Genomic DNA, 25415 nt, shown 5'->3' with positions numbered 1-25415 from the left:
GCCTGGTTACAGTCAGATTTACTTTTACGACGAGTACAGTAATGTCTCCCTTACTGACGCTCAGATTGTCCACAAAAGTGGACAATTCGGGAAGATGAGATACTACGATTATTCGAGCCTTGTGGCTCGTTTTTATAATTGTTGACAATTTATGACCATAAAAACGAGCCGCGAGATTCGACTAATCGTATCTCCTCTTCCCAAATTGTCCACTTTTGTGGACAATCCGAGCGTCAGTAAGGGAGACATTACCGTACTCGTCGTAAAGAAATGACAATATTTTGTGGTTGGAGTGAGGATTTTATGATTACATTACAGAACTGTGGTTGGGTGAAACTGAAAACAGCGAGAGGGATCTCGTTAATATTATTTGTATCGCTGAAGTAAAAATCAGGAATTTTTATACGATCAACGAAATATTATTTCGTTTGCTATTTTCTCAATAAATTGTGCGAATTTGATTTTTGAATTTAGGGAACGTTAATATCATTGGTATCTTGGAAGTAAAAACGAAGAGGTAAGTACTGTTTCTTCGGTCTTTGTGCTATTTCGCTTTTCGTACTCGTTTAAGGTGAGAAGATGAAGAACAACTAAGAATGTTGGTGTACTAATTTCGATTTATTAACCCTTTGCGAACGAAGCCGCTCGACGGGTATTGCGTCGCTGTGGGCGGCAGGTATTGGATATAAAATAAAAATGTTATAAGATATAATTATATTATTATAAGATTATAAATATGCGGAAAACTTTGCTGGTTTCTCTGGTAGCGACACAGAAAGACTGACTCGTCGAACTGAAATTCGTTCTGAACCTACGGTTAAATTAATAAATTTATATTAATAATTAACACTATGCCGTCCGCGGATCTCAGATATGTTTCTTTTGTTTGACGCCGGCATAATAGCTTGGAAATTTTAGATTTAAAAAAAAATTTCGAAGATGGCGGTAATATAAATTCCTAAAATTAAGATAAGTCGTCCAAGAATTTTCGTACTTAATTCTTAGTTAAATAAGCACAATGCTATAGTTAGTTTGCCGCCTTTTAACACCCAAGAAATATAGTTCAAATGTTATTTCAGTTTTTTAAAATGGCACCAAAATAGTACCACCGGCATACAACAGATAGTTTTTGCATGGCACCAGCGTGGTGTCACCGAACGGCATAGTGTTAATAAATTAATAAAAAAGAAAACGATGAAAAGACTTGGGCGGCTATTTGCCGACACTCGCCCGCAAAGGGTTAAAACCATTAGCACGTTAAGCGCCATGATATTAAGCACCGATGATCGACGATACACAGTTTCCAAAATTATATATTCTCCTATTAATAAACATTAAATAATTTGGAGATCGTTAAACAATGTAGCTAAAGATCGCTTAAACATTATAACGTGGACGAAAAGGAATGTAAAAGACAAAGCAAGCTTGGCGTTGAACGAGTTAAGAAAAGAAAATTATATTTTGCTAATTTGCCTTGCAGTCGACCTTAGGACATTTTTATATCGCCTAAAATCCAGTCATCCTAATCGCGACGAGTATACTCGTGCATAAAAATATGCAGTTCCGATTGCAATTTTCATGAAAACTGAAATAAATTCATTTCCTATTCGATACAACTATCCGATGAACGTGCCGGAATGCACATTTTAAACAAATTGAGAACAAATTGAAGAAGTAAACATGGAAGAAATTCATCGGCAACTGTGCGAGTGTAAAAGAACGGTAAATAAAAGGAAGAGGGTAGTAAACGAATAACAATAAAATAACAGATCTTTCGAATGCTCCAAACTAGAATTAGGTAGGTCGTTCAGCTTTTCGTAATCTTGTCCGAAATAAAAATGTCCCGTTCGCGACAATGCTGTTCCACGAAGATTTACGGGTCCAGCAATGGATCCTCGAACAGTGAATTCCCGTGGAGCATTACGATTCGGACCAACCGAGATATCTTTCGTTGAACAACAATACACCGACTAGAACGAATCGCAGCGTCGACCGAAGGCGGGGAGAGCGGACGCGACCGTGAAAGTCAATATTTACAGGGTTAGCTAACTTTCGATTGTGCACCTAAACCGTGGAATAGCCGGGCCGGGCGGAGCACCTGTGCCGAAAAAGGGCCTGGACCCCGAAGGATCGCCGGCGAAGCGGACAATCGTGATTTACTAGTGCGCAAAACGAGGCCCCGATCCTCTATCTGTGACAAGTGCAGACTCTCAGCAGGTAGATGTTTACGCGGCCCATTGTCGCAGAAGGGTGGCAACCCCCCAAAAAGGGAACGGACACCCCGAGAAGGACGGATCGGCCGAATTCGTGCCGGGCACGCGCCGGCACACTTACGCCGACGCCGAAAAAGCTGCCGGCCCCTTTTCATCAGCCCCGGCTGCGAAGGTAAAACTCCCCGGGCCAGCTTTTACCGGACCAATATTTCACCCCCTCCGCGGGAGGGCGAATTGCGCCGGACTGTAAACGTCGCAATATTTCCCCGGCCGGCCCGGGTCACGGGTGAAATACTGGCATTATAAAGTGGCGGAAATTATTCCGGAGTGTACTCCCCGACACCCTGAACGTGACGACCATTCTGACGCGGGGGATGAGCGTCCTCCATCTTGCCGGCTCCGGCCGCTGTCCGCCGCTCGAATTCCAACGGCGTGCCTCTGAATTATTCCGAATCTATTAGGTTGAGGAATAAGTTCGTAGCATTTTTTATATTTTCTTTTATTTTACAACGATCTTTTGCTGTTCGACAATGTGTATAATATTCGTTCGATAGAGCTCTTTCTGCTCTACGAAACTGTGCTAATCGTCTCTTTTCGAGTTCCGTAAATAACTCGACGATTTATATATCTTTTTATTATGTTTTTTATATACTTCTCTATTATTATATTCGAGATCTAGAGCGAAGTATTATATCGTTTATTATATAATATAATATGATTATATAATATAATATTATATAATATGTAATATTGTATTACAATATTATATACAATGATGTGTTTTCGATGGATGCCATATATGCCAGATCTGACGAGTTTAAGTATTAGTGCGTTTTATTATTTGGGGAATAAGTTCGTAACGTTTTTATATTTTCTTTTATTTTACAACGATCTTTTGCTGTTCGACAAAGTGTATAATATTCGTTCGATAGAGCTCTTTCTGCTCTACGAAACTGTGCTAATCGTCTTTTCAAGTAATTTAATTTTCTATTACTTTCGAGGCTTAGAAATGGAATATCCAGGAGGTGAAAAGCAACATTTTCGACACCTTCTCTTCTTCGCTTTTCATCGAGGCCAAAAAGCTGCCGAAGCAGCCCGGGACATTTGCAACGTATACGGAGAAGGTGCCATAGGCGAGTCTACAGCAAGGAAATGGTTTGCGAAATTCAAAAATGGCGATTTTGACATCGACGACACGCCCCGCGGCGGAAGACCTTCCGAATTCGACGAAGAGCGTCTCAAAGCACTTTTGAAGGAGGACGGTCACCGAACAAGTCGTGAATTGACCGAAAAAATGAACCGCGATCATAAAACGATTCTCAATCATCTTCATTCAATGGGATTTGCCGAAAAACTGGGAGCCTGGGTGCCTCGCGACCTTAACGAAAACAAAAAGGAAAATCGTCTTTGACAAAAACGCTACGAACTTATTCCCCAACCCAATAGTATGTACGTCTTTTAATAAATTAATAAAATTAATTAAATATTTAAATAATTAATAAATCTATTAATAATTCTGTTAATTACTAACGCGATTATACAGAGTGTCTCATCTAACTCGAGCATTTAATATAGTGAAGGAAAATTTGTGGCAGCAAGTGTTCGAAACGATGAACTGTTATGTGAATCTACATAACAGTTTGTTGTCATCGATAAAAGAAAAAGAAAAGAAATTATATAATCAGAAGACATTTACAACAAATATCTAGATAATAGCAACGACGAGGATGCTCTTGAAATATCAGCAGAATTTATACTTCGAATTCGAACGTACGACTACAGTAATGTCTCCCTAACTGACGCCCAGATTTTGCACAAAGATGGACAATTTGGGAAGAGTCGATACGATTATTCGTGCCTTGTAGCTCGTTTTTTTATAGTCGTTGCAAATTCGTAACTATAAAAACGAACCGCGAGGCAATCGAATAATCGTATCTCCTCTTCCCGAATTGTCCATTTTCGTGGACAATCTGAGCGTCAATTAGAGAGACATTACTGTAATTATAAAATCTGTCGTCGTCCGACTTTTCTCTGTGTCAAAGATGAAAGGATCATAAACTTTGGCTTATATCATTGTTGCATAAAATTTGCCACAATGCGGACTGCTTTTCGCAGCCGGACAGGATGCAGTCACCGTTGCCACACGAGCTTAACGAAAACAACAAAGAAAATCGCCTTCAGATAAAAACGCTACGAACTTATTCCCCAACCCAATATTTTGTCAATTAAAGCGATATCTTGTTGAAAACTGCTATTGCTCATTGTTTAGAAGACAATCGGCATCTCAAGTATTGGAGCAGTAATTCGTATTCGATGCAGCGTAAGTTTGAACCGTTTCGAATTATTTGAACCGTAAGTTTGAAGAGCTCAAGAAAGTATAAAAAATGAACTGATATTTAAAATGCCGATTATCTTCTAAACGATGCATAAGAAGATGGAAACGCTACAAACTTATTTCCCAATCCAATACCTGCTGCTGTTTTACGTCATTGTCACTGCGGTTAAATAATTGACGTTTCACGAGTGTCGTGGACGCGGTTCATTTTTCGGGAAGAACTTTGACAGAACTTTCGTCGAAAGGAAAAATTACGCGATTGGAATTTTATGTAAATTTTCGTTTTCGTACCTCATCTTTCTAATTAACTTTTGAAGGCTAGAAAAATTAAAGCAACGGCTACCATCGCCAGGATAAATTGTTCAACGTTTTCTATGGATTTTGTGAGAAAATGCCGAAAGACCGGATTTTTCGGACGACAGACATCGTCGATTTTCTTTCGGTTCTCTCGTCTCAGAATGACAAGCAACATTCGACCGACAACGATAAGAACCTCTCAAAATAATGAAGCATTTATCGAACGTGCTAACCGAAACCATTGCAAAATTTCATATACAATTTTCTTGGCCGAGATAAAGAAAGATAAGGTCGTATCCGAGGCCCAGATTCTCTCGATTACTCCGACAGCTTAACGTTGAACCTACCGAGCCCAAACAGGTGGCCGACGAGTGCAAAGAGTTAAGAATGACAAAGCTAAATATATTTCAACTATCCGCCGTTTTTGTTGCAATACGAGCTTGAATAGAGAGAATCGCGCCCTCGTTTCCTAAGAAAAAATTCTTCGTAATTTCGACGCTCTGAAGATGAAAAATCGAGTGTCGGTCATTTTGACCGGCACGGCACAGCTTTTCCAGCTGGCTTTTCCAAAAAGAGCATGATACATAACCAGCATATTCGAACGCTGTGATGATCAGCGTTTGAACGGCGCCGGCGCGCGGAAGTCGCGCGCGAAGCAATCGCGGAAAAGCATATTTATCAAACAGAATTTCGATCTCCTTCCTCTTCCGATTTTCAAGAATGACACACACACACACAATCAGCTGTAACCTAACGCGCGATACTGCGAAAATTAGCGGTGCGCTAGATAACATAGGAAACGGCGCGGAATTATCAGCCGGAAGTATCGTTCCGAGTCGTTTGCGGTGATTCGATAGCGTTAACTTTTCGAATCGCGGCGATTTTCGCGGTCGGCCGCGGAACAATCGCGGAACGATCGCGATCGAGGGGAGCTGGTCGATCTCCCTGCGCAGAGATCGCGCGAATGGAAGCGAATAGAAGCGAATAGGAGCGAGTAGAAGCGAATAGGAGCGAATAGGAGCGAGTAGAAGTGAATAGGAGCGAGTAGAAGTGAATAGGAGCGAGTAGAAGTGAATAGAAGCGAATAGGAGCGAGTAGAAGTGAATAGAAGCGAATAGGAGCGAGTAGAAATGAAGAGGAGCGAATAGGAGCGAGTAGAAGTGAATAGGAGCGAGTAGAAGTGAATAGAAGCGAATAGGAGCGAGTAGAAGTGAATAGAAGCGAATAGGAGCGAGTAGAAATGAAGAGGAGCGAATAGGAGCGAGTAGAAGTGAATAGGAGCGAGTAGAAGTGAATAGAAGCGAATAGGAGCGAGTAGAAGCGAATAGGAGCGAATAGGAGCGAGTAGAAGTGAATAGGAGCGAGTAGAAGTGAATAGGAGCGAGTAGAAGTGAATAGAAGCGAATAGGAGCGAGTAGAAGTGAATAGAAGCGAATAGGAGCGAGTAGAAATGAAGAGGAGCGAATAGGAGCGAGTAGAAGTGAATAGGAGCGAGTAGAAGTGAATAGAAGCGAATAGGAGCGAGTAGAAGTGAATAGAAGCGAATAGGAGCGAGTAGAAATGAAGAGGAGCGAATAGGAGCGAGTAGAAGTGAATAGGAGCGAGTAGAAGTGAATAGAAGCGAATAGGAGCGAGTAGAAGTGAATAGAAGCGAATAGGAGCGAGTAGAAGTGAATAGGAGCGAATAGGAGTGAGTAGAAGCGAGTTTCTACTAGCGAGTAGAAGCGAAGAGTAGCGAATAGGAGCGAGTAGAAGAGAATAGGAGCGAATAGAAGCGAGTAGAAGTGAATAGGAGCGAGTAGAAGCGAATAGGAGCGAATAGGAGCGAGTAGGAGCGAGTTTCTACTAACGAGTAGAAGCGAAGAGGAGCGGATAGGAGCGAGTAGCAGTGAATAGGAGCGAGTAGAAGCGAGTAGAAGTGAATACGAGCGAATAGAGGCGAATAGGAGCGAATAGGAGTGAGTAGAAGTGAATAGAAGCGAATAGGAGCGAGTAGAAGCGAGTAGAAGTGAATAGGAGCGAATAGGAGCGAGTAGAAGTGAGTTTCTACTAGCGAGTAGAAGCGAAGAGGAGCGAATAGGAGCGAGTAGCAGTGAATAGGAGCGAGTAGCAGTGAATAGGAGCGAGTAGAAGCGAGTAGAAGTGAATAGGAGCGAGTAGAAGCGAGTCGCGTGCTGCGGCCCAGCCTCCACCCGTGTTTATCGTAACAGATGCGATAATCGACGCGGCGTAGAACAGGTTGCCGGCGATGCGAAAAAAATGGGTCTATGTTACGGAGACGCGCGAAACGGTCGTTACATCATCGCGGTTCTCCCGAGACATCGGTGAAAGCATCCTCGTGACAAGGCTCTAGAAATGCGTCCTCCTTCTTTTCACGCACGCGTCCACAAGCTCGTGGACTTTTACTTTCATCCGGCCGCCGCGACGAGCTCAGGAAATTACCGAACACGGTAATTTCTCCCTAAATCGCGCTCGAATTGCGCGGAAAAAATGCGATTAAATATAATAGGTATTTTATAATCGTATCCCCTGTTCCCAAATTGTCCATTTTTGTGCGCAATCTGAGCGCGAATTAGGGAGAAATTACCGGAAAATCGGCTGGCCGTCGAAACGGAACCGAACTCGACAATTGTGTTTCATCCTTCAATCGTGGACCTTCGTGCAAAATACACGTGTTCTCTGTGATTTGCAAGAAGCAGCCTGATAATTGTTTACCATCTACAGCTCGATCTAATTTCAGAATCGCACGCATACAGATCGATGTGATTTTTTTTTTTTAAATCTAACTTAATTTTCAAGCAGTTAGCCGGTGCAATCTCTTCGAAAAGTCTGCAAGTAACTGTAATTGTATAATTACGATATTGTTTATATTTTCTTTTCTTTGTATGTTGTTTAAATTTAACGCTTGCATAAAACATATAATAATTTAACAAAGAAATTAATGATAACAGAATGTGTAATCGGTTAACCGTTTTCGATTAGTATACTCGTCGCTCGCGATAACGACAAATGAATGCGGTTGAAACATCGAAGTTCGCATGAACTGTCAGGTAGTTTGAACATTCTTTTGCATGAAATACAATACGAACTTCCTTTGGTATTTGAAATGATATTTTTAGCCGGCACTTTGCGGGCACCACTGGGAAACGGAGCCCATTTCGAGGCCAGACAATTTCTCCCTGTATAAACAGAATGTCGTCACGTGTTTTAACTTCGCCTTCAAACGGAGAAATTTCGATAATTGAATAAACCGTCGGGACAACGCGGTGCGGCTCGTTCGTTCTCGGATATCGAAAACAGGTTGCGCGAAAATAAAACGTAAAAATTGTTCTTTACGATCGTGATCTCTCAATTACTTTTTACATACGGTTGTATTTTTCTCGTTCTATTTTGATGTTACAGTTCTTTGTGTGTTGCAAATAACCTCGTCAAAGCTCTCTAGATATCAACCCTTCGCACTCGAAAAGCCATTTTAAATTCATCGTGAATCTAAAATAATTTTTCTGACTCATGGTATTCCCATTTTACACGACGAAGTGCATATTTTATGCATATGAGAGTCTTGCGATGACTTGCGATGACAGTTACACTTTTAACAATATTTTAAATTTAAACTTCGTTAATATTAAAATTATCTTGGAACGTGAACTAACAATTTTAGCGGTGCCTTAAAGTCGCCACTCGAGTGCAAAGGGTTAACCCTTCGCAGTCGCAGCCGTTTTAACTCGAAATCCAAGACAGTTTCTCCGATCTATAGTATTTCCATTTTGCATAACCCAGTGAATTTTATACATGCGAAATCGGATTTCGTCACTGACGCAACACGGACACAATTTTAACAATCTTTGAAATATAAATAAATTCGATGATATTGAAATTATTCAAATTATCTTGAAACGCGATATAAAAATGTTTAACGATACCTTAGGGTCGCCACTCGTCTGTAAAGGGTTAACATAGACCCGCAATAATTATATACAGGTGTCCACGCGGTTCAGTATCTTTCATACCAAATTATCATAAAAATTACACAGATCCGAAATCTTTTCTTCGTCGATCGATCGAATTGCAACGTCGATAGAAAATCATAATTAGGGAGAATTTACTATACTTGGAATAACAAAAAGAGAAAGATAAAAAATGCACGTCTTTTCACTTTGTTATCTAATTTAACCTTTTCATAAATCTATGAAGACAAGTATGCGACCCAAAAGTTGGTACAGTAAAACATTTGACCTTCGTTGAATTCGAAACTATGGTGGTTTTTCTTATAACGGACAATCGGGTTTATTTTATTAAGAGAATACTGCATTGCTTTATTCATAATCAATTATTATTTACTTTCCTTCCCTCGGTTTCCTTTAATTTCGAATTATTATCGAATTATTAACGAAAAATCTGAAAAGTTGCGACAACTTATCGTTGTACTGTAAAAATATAAATATTTCTTTTACATTGTAGTATCATATCATTTTTCGAAATTTATGCCGTTTTACAGATTTCACAAATCAAGTTTTTCAACGCAGAAATAAAGAAATATAGTAAATTCTCCCTAATTCGCGCTCAGATTCCGCACAAAAATGGACAATTTGGGAAAAGGAGATACGATTATTCGAGTCTTGCGGTTTATTTTTATAGTTATAAATTGTCCACAATTATAAAAACGAGCCGCAATCGGCTCGACTAATCGTGTCTCCTCTCCCCAAATTGTCCATTTTCGTGCACAATCTGAGCGTCAATTAAAGAAACATTACTACAGTAATATCTTTTTAAATGAAAAGACACAGCCGCAATTGTTGGCCGATGATATCGTTCTCTGCATTTATTATAAAAGGACCGGTATTGTTCTTCTTTCCCACTGATCGCTATAATCGGCGATAATAACCAAATTTCCCTGTGTACAGTAATGTCACTCTAATTGACGCTCAGATTGTCCACAAAAATGGACAATCGTGGAAGAGGAGATACGATTGCTCGAGCCTCGTGGCTCGTTTTTTATGGTTATCGATTGTCAACAACTATAACAAACAACAACTAAAACGAGCCGCAAGGCTCGAATAATCGTGTCTGCTCTCCCCAAATTGTCCATTTTCGTGCACAATCTGAGCGTCAATTAGAGAGACAATTACTGTGCACCGATCCAAGATATTTTTCTCTATCGATAGATCGAATCGCAACGAAGATAAAACGTCGAAAAAGCTCCCGAACCTCGGGCACACGTTGTCGAAAGACGAAAGAGGCCCGAAAAAAGCCGTCGGAATTGTAAAATATGAGTGCTAGACTGGACGCTAACGAAGACAATGAAAGCATCGCGAGTGTCCCCGTCGCTACTGTATCGCTGAAAGAATCTCGACGGGGGGGAGGAGGGGGGAGAGTTCCCGGTGTCTCGGCTATTCTTTCGATTCTTTTGAACGGGTCCGCGGCGCGCGGCCAGACCTCGAGAGCGTGTTGCGTACGAACCGCCACGCTCGAGCGGATTTAACGCCAGCTGCGGCGGAGCCGGGCTCGCCGAGTAGCGGCTAATTGTCGGCGGGGAGAGGAAACGAAACGAAAAAAAAAAACAGAAGAAAAAAAGTGTATTAACGTAGCTACCTAATCGCGGATCGGAGAAAATGGAGTGTGAACCGCCCTTGAGTCTCGCCGGAGGAGCCGCCGCGCTATCTTGTAACGAGCCCGCGTAATCGCGCAATGCCAAGCCGCGGCTAATTATCCATGGTTAATGCCGGCGAGAGCCATGAATATTCATACTTGACATCTTTATCGCGGCCGGCGGGGCGCGCGGGGGGGAGGCTCCAGAAATTGGAGCTCCTACGCGCGAGGGGTGGTTCCTTTTTGACCCACCTTCCGCCGAATCGATTGCCCTGTCACGGTTAAGGAAATTAAACCGCAAGCCGCTGCTCGACTGGCACGCTCGTCCGTTGAGCAGCGTACGAATAATCGTTCCGTTGTCCCTGGGTGCCGCATTAATTCCATCGTCTTCGAGATCGACGCGCTGGTTCGAACTGTTTCCCGAAAAATTGTGAATTAGAGCTTGGCTCGATTCCGTATAACGGCGCGAGTTTGCTGGGAGAACTGTAACATTTTGCTGAAATAATTCGAGCCACTTACGATTTACTTTCATTTATTTATTTATTTATTTATTTATTTATTTAAGATTTATTTTAATTTAACGAAACTCCTTTCTCGATTCAGCGAAACACTGTCTCAGCGTCGATATGATTGCTTTTGAATAGTTATATTATTTTCAAGAACATTCATAAAGACAGAGCATTTCATTATGTTCAACGAACAAAAACTTGCTGAAGAAATTATTGCAAATAATATAGGAAAACTAAATGCACCGAGAGAAACACAAAAAATTACAACGTCCGTATCATTGCCGCCAAGATTTTCTGGGCAACATTTTTCGATGGTTGTACCATCAACTTCGTGTCAAAACAAGCTCAAAAGCGTTGCTTGTCTACAAAAAAAGAAAAGGAGGGAAACTATTTTTTACCAGTGTGAAAATTGTGAAGTGCCTATATATGCATCCCACATTTCTAATATTACCGCACTGAACAAAATTTCGAACAAATAATGCTGAAAAATGATTCTTTTTTTACTTTTATACAATTTTACACCTAAGTATAAAATAAAAATTTCTCGGTGATATGGACCTTTTTTATATTTCCATACGACGCAAATGGGTTAAATAGCTTCGACATAAACCCATTTCCTTCATAGTCACAGTGATTGAAAGTTTCTCGATTGCAACAATTTCTAAGAAGAAAAAGGTTAATATATATATAGTTATCGTGTGTCCACGTTTGTTTAAACGTTTAGATACCGATGGCAAGAAGTAGTCAGTATTTTATTCAGACTAAAAAGAACGGGTTAGCGTTCATACTTAACAGATTATTACTAGAAATTTCCATCACGTGTCGCACTCGTCGAAAAGTGTGTCAAGGTGTTAATAGAACAGATCGATAAAGTATATATATAATGATATAATTTTAAATAAAATTTGAAAAATCTCCCTCTTCAAGTTGCAACGAAATTAAGAAAACAATTACATAACATAATTGAAATTATCGTGAATATAATTTACAAAGTACATTCCAAGATGGATCGTTGTTGTAAATGTAATAGTTTTCGTTTCAAAATCGTATTTCAAACTGAAAATATGTTGCAACCGAGATATCGCAACAGCAAAAGTTGCTAAGAGCACAGTAATGTTCTACTGAAATATAATAATTGATCGCTTCGTTAAGGAAGTTGTTTGTAATAATAATAATAATAATAATAGTAATAGTTAATAAAATAATAATAGTTGTTTGAAAATAAATAATAATAATAATAGTTGTTTGTTGGGCCTGGTTCTGTTGTTCTAGGCCAGGGGTATCAAACTCGCGGCCCGAGATGAACATTTTTGCGAGAAATGTCAAGTATCAGGACGTAAACAATAATTTAACTTTATATAAAAAGTTATATATATATATAATATATGTTTATTACAATGTACTAGTCAAAATAAAAATATTTGTTTCTATGAACATTAATTTTTTTTTTCGGCCCACCTAAAGTTAAGCATTGTTTATTTGGCCCAAGTTAGCTTTTGAGTTTGACACCCCTGTCCTAATAGTTGTTTGTTGGGCCTAGTTGTGTTGTTCTAGGCCCTAATAGTAGTTTGTTGGGCCTAGTTGTTGACACTAAATTGAGAGATATCATCTAGGTCCTCTAGATTAGAGGAATTCTCCAATCTAGCCAAGGGTGAAATTCGTCCGACTGGCTTCATGATAAAAATAGCTAGCCAACTGATAAAGTTAGATAGCTAGGGAATATCAGCGCAATTGTCTGTCAGCTTACACTGTTATGCAGCGTGCGGTCAGTCGGAACGTAATCGTCTCTAACGCAGCACATATTTTTTTCCTCGATCCTCGTTCCAACAACATAACCTTCTGCGTTAATTATCATTTCTCGGAGAATATTCGAGAGAGATCGGATTACGAACGGTTCTGAAATAGGTATGTACAATTTGCTTTTTCATTGAAAGCATTCTAAGTATAATATACCTTGTTATATTAACGTAACCGAAGTGCTTAACACTATGCCGTCCGCGGATCTTAGTTACGATTCGTTTGTTTGACGCCGGCATAATAGCTTGGAAATTTTAGATTTTAAAAAGAATCTCGAAGATGGCGGTGTAATACAGATTCCTGAAATTAAGATAAGTCATCCAAGAATTTTCGTGCTTAATTCTTAGTTAAATAAGCACGATGCTCTATAGTTAGTTCGCCGCCTTTTAACACCCAAGAAATATAGCTCAAATGTTACTTCAGTTTTTTAAAATGGCACCGAAGCGGTACCGCCGGCATACAACAGATAGTTTTTGCATAGTGTTAATAAATTAATATAAAAAAAAACGGTAAAAAGACTTGGGCGGCTATTTGCCGACACTCGTTCGCAACGGTGAAAAGACTTGGGCGGCTGTTTGCCGACACTCGTCCGCAAAGGGTTAATCCTTTGCACTCGAGTGGTGACTCTGAGACACCGCTGAAAATCGTTGTATCATGTTATGTCAAGGTTATGTCAAGGTTATGCCACCGGACGGCATAGTGTTAACAATCGGAACGCGATAACGAGAACGTCAGCCGACGATTGGCATTTGTTATGTATATAATCGACTTAATTTTCCATGCGCCGTGGTTAGAAGAAAACGAGAAACCGACGACGACGCGTCTTGTCACCAGAGCTTACACGTTCCAAAAATGTCTACCTCGCTTTAACACGTTGCTCCTCTGTTCGGATCCTCCCCTAACTGGCACGGGACCAACGCCAAAGGAGAAACAAAACTATTTCTGAAGGAAACGCTACAAGCGCGCTTCTACCAACTGAATGAAATGATATTCGCAAAGACAAAGACTGTTTTCCTTTTCCTTGTTTCTTGGAACATACGGGAACCATGGATTTCGTCGTCGGATTAGATGAAATGTAAGCTTTTCTTTTTATTTATAAAATAGCTTTGGATCGTCTCTGATCCATAAGCCGTCTGAAATGTAAGTTGATCTATCCATCCAATAATTGCATCGTTGTCGAATACAATACAAACAAATTAAAAAAAAACAACAACAATACAGCAACCTAAAATCGGTTCATCAAATTTATACATGCTTCGGACCTAGCTTCTGGAAAGAAAATACTGTAACACCCGGGATAGAAGGAAGGCATAGGTAATTAATGAATGATAATTAGACTGCGGATCTCTATGCAAAATAAGAATTGTCTGCATCGATTGCCAGATTAACCCTTAACGGTCAAATGCCGCCATACACGCGGCAGAAATCAATGAAACCGTAAAATCTGGCAGGAAACATTGAAGGAATAGGCACGATTGTTTCGATGAAAATATATCAACGAAGTTTTATTTTTAAGAAAAATGAATATCTCTTCTCTATATTTGATACAAAAATTGTCAGTAAAAAATTTCTCTTCGTCTGAAAAACAGCGGACTGGACTTGGCAGTGTGTAAACTGGAAATAAATAGTTTTGGTCCCCTAAGGGTTAATTGCCGCATAGGAGCCGATCACAAAATATCTTAGTCTTCTTTAATCATTTTAATTAACCCCTTAATGCACAGTTTTTTTTAAAAAGGCCGGCCAAAAAAGATCAATTTTTTTTAATGTAAAAAAACACAATTTAGAACGTTGTCTTGGCAAGAAAATTACAAAAATACAAAAATATTAAATATTTATACAAATGGTATGATTTCTAATTTTCAGAATATTACTATTATTATTATTATATTTTATTTTACATTATATTTTAGTAAAATATATATTGAAATATGAGCGAATCAGAATCTGAATATGAATACGCTGTCGGAAAGCGGCTCACAAGGAAGAGATAAGTCGTAAATGATACGTAGAAAAAGGATATATTTTATACTTTTATATAAAACGATTGTTTCTTTTTTGCTTTCACATTGTTATTTTCAATTCTCGATTGCATTCGAGTGTGAAAAATTATAGCAACATAAAGTACAACGCCGCTCGAATTATCTCGAGTGTGCACAGTTTGGTGGCCAGTTTAGCGCGCTCGAGTTAACTCGAGCGTGCACGTGAAGGGGTTAAGTTCGAACGAGTACAAATTAGTTTCTACCGATCTTCTCGCTATTTTCAATTAACACGTTTCCGTCGTAATCGCATAAAATCCGCAGCCTAACGATAATTAAACTGATTGGACAGGCGTGCGCGCCGCATCGGCCGACTGACAGAGATAATTTCGGCCAACTGGATCAGCCCCTGGGTTCCACTGGGACCCCGAGCCCCGTGCACAACGAGCGATACGAAGGCGACGACCACCGGGGACCAAGTCGTTTGCGAAGCAGGCAGCTGGTCTCGCGAGGCGAAAGCTACTTGTTTACCGAGTAATTAGATATTCCTGCCCGACGGAGCACTTTGACACGGATTCGCGTTCCAACGGGCCAAGGGACGGCGAGGGGGAGGGGGTAAGTCGCCGGGTCGACGAGATACTTTTACGAGAGGTGAAACCTTCGTTCGACCGGGTAAACATAGTAACGGGACGACGAAAAAGAGACGGCCGGGGAGACACGCGGTGTGGAAAGAGCTCGTGAAAAGGCAATAACCGGGCATTGTTTTAGCGAAAAAAAAAAAAGAAAAAGAAAAAGACACGTCTCGCGATCTTTCCACTATGCATACGCGCGGAGCGGCACGACGAGGTAACGATGGCGCAAAGAGGGGACGAAAAAGGGGAGAGGTCCGCGCCGGCGTGAATAAAGGCAACCGTGCGGCTGATTTCATCGAATCGCTATTTTGTCCACGAAGGGTCGGCGCAACGCTCATAATGAAACGCTCGGAGGAGGCTCTCTATCTGTTCTAAATCTGAGGCCGCGGGAGAGCCCCGTCGTGTTCGCCTCCTCGCTTTGGAATTTGCGCCGAAACGCCTGTTGCGCATACCGCATGGCGCGCGGCTGCCGTAGCCGCGAATATTTGAATGGTCGCGATCGATCGTGCCACGCTCGACCGTCGATCCGACGATCGACGCGACTTAACGGATTTTTCATCGACGAGCCGCGGCGGCTGCCGTGCTTTCTTCAGCCTCGGCGGTGATCCACGGAAGAAATTACTACAGAAATAAACATATTATTCTTGTGTCTATATTCGCCGTGAATGCCGGCGATCGATAGGGTCGTATCGTTAAATATTCTTCGCAGCATTTCCTTTTTCTAAACGTCGCTGCAGACGTTCCATAAAACGTCGCTCCGAAATTCACGTGCGCCACATATGCATAGATGGGCCTGCACGCGAACATCGGCGTTCCCGACGTTCGTTTTTGAGGTTAGTTTCAAGGTACGAAGCTCGGCGGCGTGAGACGCAGGATTCACGGGCTCCGAGTGTCCGCTAGACCATCGCCGAAGGAAATTCATTCCTGAAAGTGTTTCATTGGAGGCACTCGTGGTAACGAAGTGCGCTGCGTAAACGTGTACCGCCACGTTCCGTGTCCCATTGTTGCTGGATGCGCGCGAGCAGAGGAGATGCACGGCTGTTACGGAGGCTACGTGGTCACGGAATCGCTTAAAAACATCGTGCTCACACGTTGCGGCAATGAGGAAGAATGGGAGACCGCGTGTAGTACCTGTAACTTCGGAAGTGGACCGAGTCGAAGGAGCGAGGGAGATCGATGCGGCGTAGCGAACAGTCAAGAGAGAGACGGATAACTCGCGTCCGAGCGGAAGAGAGATGCTGGGCGAGCGTGTGAGAGAGATGGAGTGGGGAGGAAAGGAGAGAGAAAGATAGAGGGAGGGAGGGAAGGAGGCGGGCGGTGGGACAACGTGTAACGTCAGCGAGAGAAGGATGCGAGAAAAGGACGAAAGATCGCGGACGGGAAAAGAGAGGGAGACAGCTGAAAGCGAAAGCGAGAAAGAGAAAACGGCGGAGAGTGAGAGTGAAGCAGACAGAGCGAAGCAGAAGAAAGGAGTTTGGCAAGCGGTACGCTACGGCAACAAAGAACTCGGGGCCATAGAAATGAGTTGTTGAGGTTACCTGCAGCATCGTTCGCTGGTGGCAGATCGCTGACCAGGCTGACCCGCGGTCGCGGATGCGATTGCTGCTGCTGTTGCGCCTGTTGCTGCTGCTGTACCTGATGAAGGCCCGGCTGCTGAGGTCCCGCCAGAGCCAGATTGGCCGCGGCCGTGTTTTCGGTCAGGATCGTCGGTACCGAGGAGGAGGAAGATGACGATGATTCCGTAAGGGCCGTCGCGGTCGTGTTCTCGAGGGCCGTGTGGCCCCCACCTTCCCCTGTCCCTGTAGCCATTCGGCCCTCGTGCATTCCAGCAGACAGACAGACGGGGGTCCCTCCTCCTGCACGTCGTTCCCGAGCGCACGCACTTCTCTCGAGGTACACCTACACTCTCTTACGTGTCCTCGGTCTCTTTCTCACCCCCGTCTATCTATCTGGCTGTCTCGCTTCCTTTCTCTCTGTCTAGCCGAGAGAAGCGCGCGCTCGGTCGGTCGGTCGGTCGGTCGGTCTTGTTCCCTCTTTCTCTATATCTCTCTCTCTCTCTCCCTCTAACCCGCGGCTTTTCCCTCTCCGTCCCACTCTTCTCGTCTGTCTCTCTCTCTTTCCGTCTCTCCTCGTGTGCGCAAGCTCTTGCTATCCTCCTCTCTTTTTACTACTACGCTCCCCGCGCCGGCCAGCGCCGTCTGAGCGTACCGAAACTACACCGTCTCTTTCAACCAAACATCGGTATATCACACAACAGCGACATCACACACGCCCGCGGAAAAATGAGCCCCGCGCGGATTATTAACCTCCTGTCCGGCGGCCCGAAAAAAATCGAACGTTAGACAAATGTAGGTCTGTAGGCCACTTCACTTACACTTTGCATCGGGACGGGCACTCCCTTAGTCAAGCGAGCGTCCGGCGCACCGTTGCGCTCTGACAGCACGAGTTCCAGGACCGTACTCTCGCCGGATGGACCCGCGGATCGTCTTCTGTATCACTGACACGGCCCGAATTCACTTTTCCCGGTGATCGACTTTCGATCGTTGCCATCGTTCTGCTACATCTATGTGGTCGCCGATTTCACGGCCTTGCGTTCGATGCTGGTGCAATCGGACAAGTTCTCCGGCCGCATTGTGTGCTTCAATGTTATTTGTACTGTGTGTATATACCGTGGTTCACAAGTAAATTCGACGTACGGGTACGAATACTACTGACTCGAAAATTTCTTGTAATTTATTTGCTATGCGACTATCTTTTCGTCGGGCATCGTTATACTTTGAATATCGAAGAGTGCGAATTCATGCGGATGTGAAAATATCAGCTCCTCGTCCGTTGATACGGATTCTTCTCGAGACCCTCGCAAAATTAGCTTACAGATGTATTAATCGAATCTCCGTCCGCGTACGATCGTACATTTTCAGTGAAAATATTTCTCTCGTTTGTTCGCACGCGTATGGCGCGGAACTGTTGTAATCTGTGCAGACGAGATCTTACTTTGTTATAAATATAATGCGTAATCCACAGGCTGTTTCTTTGCGGTAGTTCATTTGATACAATCGATGTATAATAAATTCTGCAAGATACATATAGTGTGCGCACCCGTTTTGAGATTTGCAGGCACGGCAGTGGATATCGAAAGGGAAAATATTGGACGACCGTCGTAAATGCCGCTTTATCAAGGGAGAGAGTTTGCAAATGTATTTTATCGTTTTAAATACAATGTCTCGAACGCTCGAATGGGTATCGTAATTGTTCGTTTTCAATTATCCGATACCGAGCATGAGAAAAAGCGAAAGTAATTCGAAAGAAGGAACGTATCGACCACAGCTTTATATGGGTACCAGGCTCTACTAGACACGGCACTGTGTTCCAATAATGTATTACGGAAAGACGCAATTTCCGAAGGATTTCTCTGCTCTCTCGTGTTTGTAAGCATTTAGAATCTGCAAATTGAAAGGCTGTCAAATGCGTTTTTCGCGTTATAAATGTTGTCAATTTACCACTGTCTTAAATACGACGATACTGTCTAAGTAGGTCAAGTGTCACAATATCTGGACGTCCTATTATGGGGCGCTTTTACACCGAATGTTGCATAACTCGTCACGCACGACTTCACCAAATATAACCATGTAAAAACTATGGCCTGACGGACATAATGCGATGTAATCCCTTTTCATTGTACAATACACTTGACTAACGCTTTCGGACAACGTCTGCAGCGCTACCTGGCATCGGAAACCGCGAAATATGAAACATCGAACCACCGTATCAAAGATACAACAATATTTTTATGCAATTTTATTAAACAGTAGAAAAAACCTGATACAATGAAGGCGCTGTATTAAAGAGTTATAAAATGTTTGTTCTTAATAGACATAAATTTGTATAAAAATATATGTTGATATATCATAACAATGATAAAATACTTTCACAATGATTAACGCTTACTACTGTGACGTATATACATTTTCTTAAATGTAAAATTCATTCAAGTATAAGTTTCAACATTTGTAATCTAATTTAATCGCTTAGCCGGCTCTTTGTTTAGCCTCGGCATAAATAGCACGAGAAATAATCAGTCTTTGAATTTGCGCTGTACCCTCGTATATTTGATATATCTTTGCATCTCGCATCAATTTTTCTACCGGGTACTCGGAGTTAAAACCAGCACCACCGAAAATCTGTAAAATAATTCAGTTAAATCAGGTAACAATAAGTAGGAACATATTTTGTTACATTTAATTACGTACTTGCACAGCGTCCGTTGCACACTTATTGGCTACGTCGGCACCATAACATTTTGCAACGCTGGCAAGTGTTCCGGCTGGAAGACCTCGCTCGCATGCCCAAGCAGCTTTCATCCAGGCCAGTCTGGCCGTTTCAACGCCAATCATCATGTCCGCTAACATAAATGCCACTGCTTGATGATCTGCTATTGGTTTGTTGAAGGTTTTACGTTCCAATGCATATTTCGTGGCCTCATCTAGTGCTCTTTGAGCCAAACCAACAGCTGCACATGCCACCTATGAAAATAGTAACACATAATTGAAAAAAAAGTCTAAATAATACAATTATTATGTAAATCATCAGTTTTACTGTACCGCGGGTCTAGTTTTGTCAAAGGTTCGCATAGCAATTTTAAAACCTTCGCCCTCTTTGCCCAAAACATTTTCCTCTGGAACCCGTACGTCTTCGAAAGTTATCATTCGTGTATCAGAAGCTCTTTGACCCATGTTTATTTCCTTCGGACATCACAACAAAATTATCTCTTAGTGGGTGATGCTATTTTTTTTAAATTAAATAACTCTTGGATAATCAGAAAACTTACCTTGCGGCCGGGTGTCAAGCCTTCGCTTTCACGTTCGACGATGAAAGCTGTAAAAGCTTTATTAGGTGGTACTTGTGGATCAGGATTTGATCTAGCCAATACAAAGTACCTGTAGTAATAAGTATATATTATATACACGTCATATAAGATATATATTGTATTTTGTAGTAAACTGATTTTACCAATTAGCAACACCGCCGTTTGTTATCCACATTTTGGTACCATTAAGGACCCATTCATTTCCTTTTTTTTCAGCCTTTAATTTAATACCTGCTACATCTGATCCAGCACCGGGTTCAGTAACGCAGTAGGCCTGTAATTTTTTACATTATGAAAACAGATATCTACGTTTGTTTTGTACACAGGATAAACTTTATATACAGTCATCTTACAGATACAAGTGGTTCTTCGAGAAATCTTCCAAGATACTTCTTGTGTTGCTCTTTTGTACCAGCTAAAATTACCGGAGCTTGCTAAAACATACGTACAATGTACAATGTGTTTGTTTTACAAATTTGTGGCAACTATTGTTATGCAAAAAGTCTTACACCCAATCCTGATCCTTCTATTGCCGTCGATATTCCTGTACAACCATAAGCAAATTCTTCAGCAACTAGACAATTTGTGAAAGTGCCAAGTCCCATTCCCCCTATAATAACAAGATGTTTTTGTGCATTTAAAAACTAGATACAAATGATGTGTGTGTGACTCTAATTATATAATAATTAATGAATTCATAATTATACCGCAGTATTGAGGAATTTCCTTATTCATCAGACCCAAACTCCAAGCTTTTTTAATAATATCCCATGGATATTTTCCAGTCCGATCATGTTCAGCAGCTACTGGAATAATTTCTTCTTTTGTAAACTTGCGTGCTAACTCTTGCATCTCCCTTTGAGTATCTGTTAATTCTAATGTAGAAAAAAGAATACATGAAATGTATCTATAAGTAAAATAATAAAACCAAAAAATCTATAATACGATATAGTTACATATATTATATTCTTTAAACTAACCAAAGTTGTAGCCCATAGCGAGTTCTGAATTTGATGAGAAAGTTCGCAACATTTTCTGACATTTTACACCTTTGAGCACCTATGAAACATATGTTCTCTTAATTTATAGTTAAAATAACTTAATAATATATAACAAAATTTTTAATTTTTAATCTCTTCATATAAAAAGTTTTTTCCATGTAAGATTTTTCATTTTCTCTATTAATTTCGCATTTCTTTTATGATCGCATATGTTTTAAAGTGGATGGATTATTACATACCGATCGTGAAAACATTTTCTGTCGTTTTTTTTGTTTACACTGTATTAGTGAAATAACTTTGTATCACGAAAATTGATGTATATGTACTAAATATCGGTCAACACATTAATGACTAGCACTTTCCAACGCCTTTTATAATATCCATTTACTTTATCATGTATCTCTGTAATTAGAAAACATGGATGCCGCTTACACTTAAAATATGCGAAACAAAAAATAACTGATGCCAAAGTCCAAATAAAAAGTCTGATGGTCAAAGTACAAAACTACACTGTAAATTTCACTTCGAAATGTTTTGAACCTTATTACATATACAGTAGAAAATATTAAATTAAATGTCAGGTACAGATATTTCAAGATGTCATGTACATACGTTGCTGATTGGTCATTGTTGCGACTTAACTTTATAAATAAAAATATGATTACAAGATTACAAGAAAAAAATAAGTGACATCGTTGATGATCTCGCAGTTAGTGCGATCACGCTAAAATATATAAATTAAAATAAAATACATCAATTAAATTAAATTGAAATTACAATGTTTTCACAGGATGATTTTTTATATGCGAACGAAAATCTTTTGTTGAGCTACGAAATTGGGCGCGAAAATTTTGATCACATCCAATATTTGAATATTAAAAGAAAATTGATTATTGCTATAAGATTTAAAAGATTAGAATGGATATTACAAGAGTATCTAGTAATGGATAATTTGACATGTAACAATATTATGTAAAAAAGATCAATTGTTTGAGTTATATGTAACAAGAAAGTAAATAAATGACAGTAACCCAACCTAAAGTTATCATTGATGAAACAATCATCAATTTTTGTAGGTAAAATGTATAAAATGAAGTTAGATTAATACGTTTATAAAATAGATCGAGTGTATATAATGCACACCAATTTGAATTTGTTATTTTAATAACAACTGCAATTGACAATCGCATATCAAAATCGTCTCAGCATGAAGATAGAGATACATCCACTGACACACAATCCAACAGAAGCCTGGAGTGAATTGTCAAAGGAACAAAAAGTTATTAAAATAAATGCCAAGCTTCCAACTGGCGAAGCTCCAAATGATAAGGTTGAATTTTAAGATTATGTTTTGTTATCTTAACTTATCTGCTTAAAGCTAACCTAAAAATGTCAACGTGTTTATTGATGCAGTTGCAATCCTATCTACAATAGAAAGAAAATGATAACAGTTCCATTAGATATGGCCTATTTATTTTTATATTTCAGCTTCGTGTTGTCTGTATGAGTGATACTCATTCCTTAACACCATTTATAAAATTCGATATACCTATGGGAGATGTCTTTATCCATGCAGGAGACTTTACAAAGTGTGGTAGCTTACAAGAAGTCATAGAATTTAATAACTGGATTGGTGAATAATTTAAAATACAACTTTTTATATATGAAAATGTATTTTACTAATGTACATTAAAAGTATTCTTGCCCTAGGTAATTTGCCACATAAAAATAAAATTGTTATTGCTGGTAATCATGAGCTTAGCTTCGATTCTACGTTTACTCATCCATTTACGATGCATAGTAGTGGAGAACGTCAGAAACATACAGGGACCAGTATTTTGGATAACATACCTACGCTGGGAATGTCTAAAGATACTTTGCAAGAAGCCATACAAACTAGCAATGTTAAAGATTACTTGACAAATTGTATTTATTTAGAAGATTCTGAAATTATCATACATGGAATAAAAATATATGGCACGCCATGGTAAGTACACTAAAGTGGCAGTGTATCAGAATATATAATAGAAAATTATATTTATTTAGAAACTGTACTTATGGTTTGGATGTAAATATCTATTTTTTCTTAGGCAACCAGAATTTTGCAAATGGGCATTTAATGTACCACGTGGTGAAGCCTGCCTTTCGAAGTGGGAGATGATACCGTCGGATACGGATATTCTTATAACACATACTCCTCCTGTAGGACATGGAGATTTATGCTGTAGTGGAGTAAGAGCTGGATGTGTAGAATTATTGTCCACAGTGCAAAATAGAGTTAAACCAAAGTATCATGTGTTTGGTCACATCCATGAAGGTATGTTTAATTTTCTTTCTTCTATGTAAAATAAGATTACATGCTTCCTTTTTTAACAGGATATGGTATCTCATCTGATGGAAAAATAATATATATAAATGCATCAACATGTGATTTAAATTACTTGCCAAGTAATCTACCGGTGGTCTTTGATATAACATTACCATCTGGTTTTCAGAAATCATAAAAATTAAGAATCATAGTAACGAATTTCGTAATTGCATTTTTTATGCAAATAGGATGTATAATTAACAGAAAATAGGGTATTTAATTTTATTTATCAGTATAATTTTATGATTTTTTTCTACAATTTTTGGTCGTTTTCTGTAATCGACGTCTTCTTTCCAAAAAATTAAAATTACAAAGCGGATTTAATAAATTACAATTTTGTGATAGTAGTGTTACATTGTGATATTAAGAAAGTATTGAACTTCAATTCGTCATGTATAATTTTTTTTACAAATATAAAAATATGATTATTATAGTATTCTTATTTACATAAGGCAGCATGTAAATAGAGAATATTTTTAATACTTAAATAGAATTTCAGTTTGTATTAATGTAGAATATTTTTTCAATGATGTTCAAACAAAATTACAGGAATCTTATAAGATTTAATTTATAAGATTCTTATATTTCATTAAGTTGCACATAATACTATAAAATTGAATTATGGTTTATGTTACACAATCTTGCTGACTCAGAAATTATATATAAGATCTTAATTATACTATTAACCATTATAAGCACAAAATATTTTATAATGCAATCACGAAACATGTTAATTTATTTCATAGATTTTACAGCTCACCACATTTCATCATTTTTCATTATGTATAATGCATCAAACAATGAATGATACAATTCAATAAAATATAGTAAAATTTGAGTATTATAGTGCAACATATAGACCGTAGATCAACATATGTATTTAATTGCGGAAACGGAGCTAGTCTATTAATTTGATAATTAACTACTGAAATTATCGTACTTCAGGAGCACACTTATTTCAATTACATTTCATACGAAATTACAACTTTTAATACATTAAGTATTTCTAAATACTTAAAACATGATAAAAGATTAGAATTATGGCATTCAATTAAATTAACTTTATACTAAAAGCAATATAATAATCGTGTATATAACTTTTCCAATACATTAATAAAAAATTATAATTGCATTTTTGTAGAAATATTTATTATAATACCAAATTCAGTAACAGGTGGCATGTTTTATCGAATTAAGAAAAGTTTGCATATAAACAATGTTGCATTTATATTGACTTATATTTTCATGTTATATTGGTCCAAAGCTAACAGAGTACATGATTGTAAAGTCAGATCTCTCTGTTGAATAAGAACAGAGTATATTCTGCAATAGAAATGCGTTTGTATAAATAGCACATTTTTGTTTTTAGTTTTAAAAAATTGTGGTAGTAAAAGATAGTCGAAAAAAATACAATATCTCTTCAATGTTATTCTTCTATTGCACATGATATATTAAAATATAATACCACATTCATATTGTAATTATAAAAAGCTAGCGTTTTTTTATGCTTTGTATGATCATGTGAAAAATTTAACATGAATATTGCAAACTTTTTTCCACATGTTTGTCAGAATGAGATATGCCTCTAATGGCGTAATTACTTCGCATGAGTGTTTACGTACACTCATGACAAGGCTTTTTATCCCGAATTATACAGTCAGGATAAACGTAAAGTCAGTTCACATCGCGATAATAGATGTATTTTGCTCTTAACGTTCCGATAGAGAACGAAGTACCGTTCAAATTGTACTCTAAACAAGATAGTAATGTATTATTCTGCATTTATAAGTAGCAGCCTAGTGAAAATTTAATTAACTTTTCACAATTTCAT

The 25415-nt window shown here is 39.3% G+C and overlaps 3 protein-coding genes and 1 long non-coding RNA gene across 4 annotated transcripts in view; 2 read left to right on the top strand and 2 right to left on the bottom strand.

Moving 5' to 3' along the window:
- LOC143259161 (uncharacterized) overlaps window positions 1–19077 on the bottom strand; it is a 217426-nt gene extending 198349 nt beyond the window's left edge. Inside the window, exon 1 of the mRNA XM_076520253.1 lies at window positions 16887–19077. Coding sequence (XP_076376368.1) covers window positions 16887–17172 — 286 coding nt within the window. The 5' untranslated portion in view covers window positions 17173–19077. The remainder of the gene's footprint in view (window positions 1–16886) is intronic.
- On the top strand, window positions 12694–18371 carry LOC117228656 (uncharacterized). Its single transcript, XR_004492353.2, has 3 exons — window positions 12694–12848; window positions 13535–13815; window positions 15069–18371. It is a non-coding gene; the product is annotated as an uncharacterized LOC117228656 (long non-coding RNA).
- A 54-nt stretch (window positions 19078–19131) lies between the features above and the next one.
- On the bottom strand, window positions 19132–21614 carry Mcad (Medium-chain acyl-CoA dehydrogenase). Its single transcript, XM_033484518.2, has 10 exons — window positions 21456–21614; window positions 21196–21274; window positions 20923–21090; window positions 20725–20825; window positions 20569–20649; window positions 20359–20489; window positions 20177–20285; window positions 19950–20090; window positions 19599–19871; window positions 19132–19529 (listed from the first exon to the last, which is right to left on the bottom strand). Exons 1-10 carry the CDS (start codon window positions 21468–21470, stop codon window positions 19377–19379), a joined length of 1251 nt encoding a protein of 416 aa, XP_033340409.2. The 5' UTR covers window positions 21471–21614; the 3' UTR covers window positions 19132–19376.
- Window positions 21615–21821: 207 nt separating this feature from the next.
- LOC117228655 (metallophosphoesterase domain-containing protein 1) lies at window positions 21822–24716 on the top strand. Its single transcript, XM_033484520.2, has 5 exons — window positions 21822–22546; window positions 22705–22849; window positions 22927–23203; window positions 23307–23533; window positions 23593–24716. The coding sequence occupies exons 1-5, from the start codon at window positions 22424–22426 to the stop codon at window positions 23718–23720; spliced, it is 900 nt and encodes a 299-aa protein (XP_033340411.1). The 5' UTR covers window positions 21822–22423; the 3' UTR covers window positions 23721–24716.
- Window positions 24717–25415: the final 699 nt, after the last annotated feature.

This window comes from Megalopta genalis, chromosome 1 (genome assembly GCF_051020955.1).
Source record: "Megalopta genalis isolate 19385.01 chromosome 1, iyMegGena1_principal, whole genome shotgun sequence".
NCBI lineage: Eukaryota > Metazoa > Arthropoda > Insecta > Hymenoptera > Halictidae > Megalopta > Megalopta genalis.
Note: the sequence above shows the minus strand (reverse complement) of the source record. Positions and strands in the feature narration are given on the sequence as shown.

Bases quoted from the DNA above. Each gene is read 5' to 3' on its own strand.
- Mcad (XM_033484518.2), bottom strand. The intron at 21,091-21,195 runs GTTAGTTTAAAG...TTTCTACATTAG, and splicing joins CGCTATGGGCTACAACTTTG to AATTAACAGATACTCAAAGG. The intron at 20,286-20,358 runs GTAAAATCAGTT...TTATTACTACAG, and splicing joins AACGGCGGTGTTGCTAATTG to GTACTTTGTATTGGCTAGAT.
- LOC117228655 (XM_033484520.2), top strand. From the start codon at position 22,424: ATGAAGATAGAGATACATCCACTGACACACAATCCAACAGAAGCCTGG. The intron at 22,547-22,704 runs GTTGAATTTTAA...TTTATATTTCAG, and splicing joins GCGAAGCTCCAAATGATAAG to CTTCGTGTTGTCTGTATGAG. The intron at 22,850-22,926 runs GTGAATAATTTA...TTCTTGCCCTAG, and splicing joins AGAATTTAATAACTGGATTG to GTAATTTGCCACATAAAAAT.